Source organism: Loa loa (assembly GCF_000183805.2).
Source record: "Loa loa unplaced genomic scaffold supercont3.307, whole genome shotgun sequence".
Taxonomy (NCBI): domain Eukaryota; kingdom Metazoa; phylum Nematoda; class Chromadorea; order Rhabditida; family Onchocercidae; genus Loa; species Loa loa.
In genome coordinates, this window is record NW_018108487.1 from 62,815 (window position 1) to 69,374 (window position 6,560).

A 6,560-nucleotide genomic window follows, 5' to 3' on the forward strand; every position below is an offset into this window, starting at 1 on the left:
CAACACAACATATCCAATTCAAAGCAGCCCAACGGATCTTAGGAAGCCGATCGACAACACTGGTGATATTTGGCTATTGGTCGACCACACTCCACGATTCAGAAAAAATCCACCACAACTCCTTTTAATTCTGAAAACATTTTGCAAGCCTCTGTTATGGATAATTTAGATTCAATTATTTAAGTGAAAATTTTTGCCTAGTTTGAACATCTACAAGAAGAAAAGTTACTCTTGTAAAAAAGGTTTAATTAGTACTACACTTATTTTTTAGTTACAAACATGACATTATCAGAGTGGGATAATGATAAAATGATATGGCTAATTCGAATTATAAAAACTTCAATGAAACATAAAAGATAATTTTTGCAATAAACATCCATATCACAAATTGAAATTTAATACATCAATTTAGTGGAAAAAATCTCACATAAAAAATAAATGCAACACAAAAATATCAGCAAAAAAAATTAAATTAGAAAAAATTAAAAGTATCAGCCAAAAAAAGATGAAAAAACTAACAAAACAAATAAATTAACATATAAGAAAACTGCAAATTGTCATAAATAACTTTAAAATTTTTAAAGGGAAAAAGAAGTAAATATTTCTGCATTTTGAAAGTTATTTGTTTTGTTGCTTTAACTGAGTTATGAAATCAGTTTGAGTATGTCAAATAAAACTTTCAAAATTAAGTAATCACAGTTGTGAAATGGCCTTATCACTATTCTCTTGCTTTTTCAAATGCAGAATTGAATTAATTATTCAGATTTGAAATGAAATTATTACCAAAAATCTAATTTTTCGATCTTTTTCGTTCTTTTATTATTCTTTTAAAATTATTTTCTTATATTTTATTTGTCTTTTATTTTTGCTTTTTGCATAATTTTAATTTATAATTAGTCTCAAAGAAAGGTTACAGTTTGGAAAGCTATGAAATCGATTTTACAAATGTATTGCTTTTTTTTTTATAACCGTTCAATTTATTTTATCTCAAAATTGATTACACTTCATGAAAACAATGCAATTCCTTACTTGTAATGATGAAATATTTTGAGCACCGAATTTATATTCATTTAATTTATTTATGTTAATTAATTAATTAACCAATTAGTTTATCTATTTACTTATCAAAAGATCGAGTCTGTAAGTGCTTTTCATCGATTTCCTGACTCGTAAAATTATTACATGCTAATCGAAGTGAAATTTTGTTTCTGCATCCTTGTATGAAGTTTTGTAAATTCAAACGATTGCAGAAGTTTATGATCACAAAAAAGGTGTGAGAATTTGGAATGTGGACAATATTAATGAAGTTTTAGATTTTGTTAATCTCATTGAGTTTGATCAAATAAATGAAATTAAAATGCTAACATAAAACTATTAATTTCTTAACATATCTCAATATCAAATTTTATTAATCAAAAAATCAATTAAGAAAATTAATATTCAAATTAGCAAATTGTTCATCATATCAAATATGTTAGAACAATTTGACAACAATAATTTCCACTAGCATAATTACGTGATTTTTTATTTAGTTTTTTTTTTTNTTTTTTTTTTTTTTTTTAATAGAAAGGAAGAACTTTTTAATAAAACATTGGACACTACCTTTAATATCAATTTTTGTATTATTTCATTTTTTAGTTACTGGAAATTCTTATTGAATTTTTAAAGTTAACTAATGATTGTAAATTAACGAACATTAATGAGTTCATATGAATTTTAATAATTAAATTAGACATTGTGTTATCTTTATCATTGTAAACTGTTTTGAAATTCGTTTAAAAAAACAAAAAGGATAATTCATTAAACTTATTTATTTCTAATATAATTATAAACTTCACTTATTTTCCTCTTATTGTTACTTTGTTGAATACAAAATTTCTTCATAACAGCACCAATCTTATTTTAGTAATAGCAAAAAAAAAAGAAAAAAAGAGAGAAATTTAAGAGAAACAACTTCTTTTTCCAAGTCTAACAAAGCTGTTTATTTTTCGGAATGTACTGAATAAAAGAAAGTTTTAAACCAAATTCATTTCATTTCTCAGTTTAATTTCTGCAGGACTATCATTTTTTCATAGCGCGCCGGTTTGAGAAATAGAGTTGCAAACGGCACGAGGGTTTCACTTTTTCATGTCATTTGTTAATTTTTATTTGGGAAGGGGTAGGGGAGGTGGAAAAGGAGGGGAGAGTTTCGAATATGCAAATTACGCCAACTTGTGTCATATATTACGGATGTTGTTTTCTCAAATGCACTTAGTTTTTTTTTTCTTTCTAATCAACAGGGATATGCTTGAGGTACAATTTCAGTGTACCTTTCTCATCCTTTCTAGATTTCAATGTATAAAGTGTTTATGGCTTATTGTTACAATCATATTTTTTTTTCAGACTTTATCTTTTCAATTACTTGGTAATTGTAACCGAGATGCCTGCGGTGTACAATTTAATCGTTAGTCAGAAGTATGTTTTGTGATTAAATATATGTTTGGCGGGGATTTAAAGGTGGTTTCATAGCTTACTTATTGTCAACAATGAAGATTTTTATGAAAAATCTACTGAAACATGGTCCACTGATTTTATTTGTTATTAAAATGTAATGAGAATGAAACGAAAGGAAATTTTCTAGAGAAATCTTATTGAAAAAATTTTTTCAGAACATGGAATGGGGACCAATTGGCTATTCATCTTTTCGCATACAAGGAATTATTAAGACTTGTTAAGGAATTGGACATGAATCAGATTGAAGAAGTCATGGATGTCACTAGCATATGTCTGAAGAAAGAAAATGAAGTGGATTATTATTGGTTTATACATTATCAATTTAAAAAATAAATTTACTCGTAATTATAAATCTTTAGTGGATAGAAGTACTGTCCATTGTATGCGTTTCGGTATTAGCAGTAGTCCTTTGAGAGCACTGCCGTCGGAATCATGGCATTATACTTAGTTTTGAAGGTGAATCCAGTGGTTTTGACTCAATGATTTGTTTAGCAGTCATTTTCTCATATACAAATGATTATCGACATTTGATTTTCAGTTGCCTTCGCTAGATTTATTACGAGTTAGCGCTGAACTGTTATCTGTTATTGAAGGGAAGGCTGAATTATTTGCTGGCAAAAAATTGATACAGAAGGAGTGGTCAATTAATTTTCGTATCATTATTAGGCGTCTGCTACAGACTCCAGCTATCGGTATGTCTTTTCAATGACCCTCATTTGCTTTTATAATAGAAATTTTTGTCTTGGAAAGTTCGGCTATCACTGATTATTACTAATGTCACATTAATCTTAATTTTGCAGCACTGGCTACACCAAGTACATCGAAGGAGGCACTTGGTCAGTATTTACCAATATTATTTGAGTTATCAGATGAATTGGTTTTCCTGATTGGTAGCCACTGGTTTGAAAGTGACCCGGACTTTTTGTTATTGCTATCTTCCATGTCTTCTATACGATTGCAAGAAGTCTTCCACAATCAAGTAGTTGAATTTTTTTCTCTTTGAACTCATGTCTATCCTGGCAGTTCTCAGAATTGTTGATTTATAAGTCTCCATATTACAATAAGTTGTTAAATCATAGATCCTTATCCTTAGACAATTTCTCTCACTCTTTGGTAAGAAATAATATTCCCTGGGATTCAAGGTCTCAATTTACGCCTTATTGCAGTATGTTTCATGATAAAGTGAAGATTTCCTTAATAGGTAAAGTATCCAGCTCAGGATTCACTGATAAAGTACCTCACTTAATACATAAATCTGTAACTCGGTTGCAGACATCTATTAAAGAAGCATTCGTTCATGGGCGCCTTCACTGCCACTTTGCGCGTTACGGTGAATACGCCAACATCTTACCGGATGATAAGTAAGTTTTTCATTGATTGTTTATTATTGTTGACATGTAATTTTGCATAGATCCTTAGGTCCCGAGTTAAGATATGGATGTTAACGTCCATGGGCATATATGATTAGCAGTAATAGTTGAGTCAGTATTTATCACTTATCAACCTAATTGTATAATTTCGAGACTTTCATTTTTTCATTTCGAGGCATATCTTGTAAACAGTTTTTCTTGCAAAGGATGCGCAGCAGACCAGTTTTGCAGGAAAAAATTTTCAGGGCAACAATATTGTGTGGAACACTACGAGAATCTGCAATTTACACATGCGAGTATTATCACAACTGTGAAGAAAACTCAGATGATTTCAAGAAAGTGATAATATCAACATTCCAATTTCTTTGTATATACATAGATTTTGGAGGATTGCTTACATTACCTTTAGATTACACGAAAAACCTTGGCGAAGTACTTCTTCGTCTTGCAGGTATTTTTTGAAATGTATTCCAGATTGTTTTTAGAATATGGGAGATAATAGAATTAATTTCCAGATATATATGTGATCACTGGTTTCAGTATTGCTACATTAATAATTTTAAAATCCCAGATCTGTTCAGAAGAAAGACTCACAGAATGAGTATCTGAATTTTGTTGGAGGATGTTTGGTATAAAGTTTCTGGGAGGTTAGGTAGAACATGGCAAGCATGATACCATCTTTTCATAATACATCATTTTGGTTTTATCAAACCTAAAGATTGACCCAAAAAGTATAGGAGAAGTCCTCGTAAGATTCTGTAGCATATGCAGTTTTTTTCTTTTTGATACTTCATGGAAATATTTTCTGTACTTTTTTAAAATTATAGTATTTAATTTCCTAACTGCTAATTTTGCAGTCAGTTGCTGCGAAATTTCGTTGGTTCCGTTGGAATGCCTAGCAAAAGTGATATGTGAGTTACCGAATTTACCTAACACAACATTGGACACGATCACGGACGCTTTAAGGAAATGTAATAACAAATTGAATGAAGAAGATGTAGTCCGAGTGCGTTGTTTTTTTCTCTTTTTTCAAATTCATTCGTCCACTTTCAAGAGGGGCATATTTGTCTGAGACATTCAGAACAGTAAAATTTACTCGTAAAATACTGAAACTCATTTCACTCTCGAACTGTCAAAATCTCTTAATCTCTTTGAACCTTTTAATTATATGTTGCAAAGAAGTTCTTGAAGGACATTTTGTACAGCATGGAAAGAGGCTTTTCCCGGTTTTCCCAATGAAACTGATTATCTGCCTCTACTTATTAATAAATCTATCAATTCTTTTACTTAATATTTTTTTTTGAGTCCCAATTTAATCGTCCTTTTTCTTTAGTTTTTGAAACACATCCAAACATTTTCATAAAAATTCTAAAGAGAACACAGAAACTAAAAGTATAAAAGTATAAGAATTTTACGATAAGAAATATAGATAAGAATAGTAAAAGCCAAGAATTTAGCTACTTTATGGAATATTGTAGACGAATTGTTCGAAACCAGTTTTCATAAGAACAGCGATTATGTAGTCAGTGATAGTTCATACTAAAAAATATTTGAAATTTTCATTTCAAATCTGGAATGATGAAGCAATTGAATTTGTCGGAAACACCATTTTATAGATATTGGATACTTTGCATGTGCAGCTGCAGGGAAGTATTCCGAGCAGAAAATGGTGTCCAACAATCAGTTTACATAAAGTGACTGAACTTCTGCAGCAGATAAAATCGAGACAAGAATATGCTAAGTAGTAATGTTGCACGCTTCTTTTTTTGTCCATTCATTTAAATGTGAGAACAAATGCTTTTTCTTGGATATTTTGGACGGGAATATGAAGAAGTGATTTTCTATATACGGGCAGTTTATTTTTTTAGTTTTTACTTATTTTATCTTGAATATGTGATGTCGGTGTTTTGTCTTCTTAGATCTTTTTTTTAGAAATAATTTTCTAAATTTTTGTTACTTCAAAATTGTCATAAATCATAATTTTACGTTAGATCCCTCAGACATATGCATCAATGCCACGTATGCTATATTTGGAATTGATTCACTTCTCTATTCATGTATCCACGGCAATTTCTATTCTTTATATGATCTACCATTTAATGCTTTATTTTCGCCTTTTATAGAATGCAATTTTGTAACTGCAACATTTAATTTATTTTCATTGGCTTCTACCTCCACATCTGTAAATTTAATTGATGTTTTGTAACGATGAAAAAGTTGAATTCATTACTGCAATTTTATTTACAGAATAAGAAATCTTTCAAGAGGACTTATAAATTATTTTTGTTCAGAAGTAAATGTCTGAAAAAAATGGGACAGAGTTGTTATAGTCATGCAATGTCTATATTTCATCTGTCCTCCACCGCCTCATACATTCAGATACTGCAAGGACTGATAAAATGAACCTTACCGTAACTGATGTCATGAAGTTTGCTTTAAGTAGTAGAATGGGTTATATTCTAAATAGAAAAGTATTACCAACCTTGCTAACATGGTAATTGGTATCTTTTGCTTTTCAGATATCTTTGCTTTAGTACATTTTATTTTTCTGGTGTTTTATGGTATCAACATGTTATAATGGATATGTTATACAATTATTGTTTAGATCTTTTGCTAAGCTTATGCATGTTTTTGATATACCTCAGATTTTCTGGTAATATTGCTTTTTGCGAAATGAGGTTGACATCTAAAATATTT

At 29.8% G+C, this 6,560-nt stretch overlaps 1 protein-coding gene across 1 annotated transcript; it reads left to right on the plus strand.

Moving 5' to 3' along the window:
* The first annotated feature begins 2,376 nt into the window (after positions 1-2,376).
* On the plus strand, positions 2,377-6,268 carry LOAG_11531 (hypothetical protein). The gene is made up of 8 exons (XM_003147049.2): positions 2,377-2,454; positions 2,649-2,784; positions 3,032-3,185; positions 3,294-3,472; positions 3,766-3,854; positions 4,109-4,314; positions 4,721-4,869; positions 5,480-6,268. The coding sequence occupies exons 1-8, from the start codon at positions 2,420-2,422 to the stop codon at positions 5,606-5,608; spliced, it is 1,077 nt and encodes a 358-aa protein (XP_003147097.1). The 5' UTR covers positions 2,377-2,419; the 3' UTR covers positions 5,609-6,268.
* Positions 6,269-6,560: the final 292 nt, after the last annotated feature.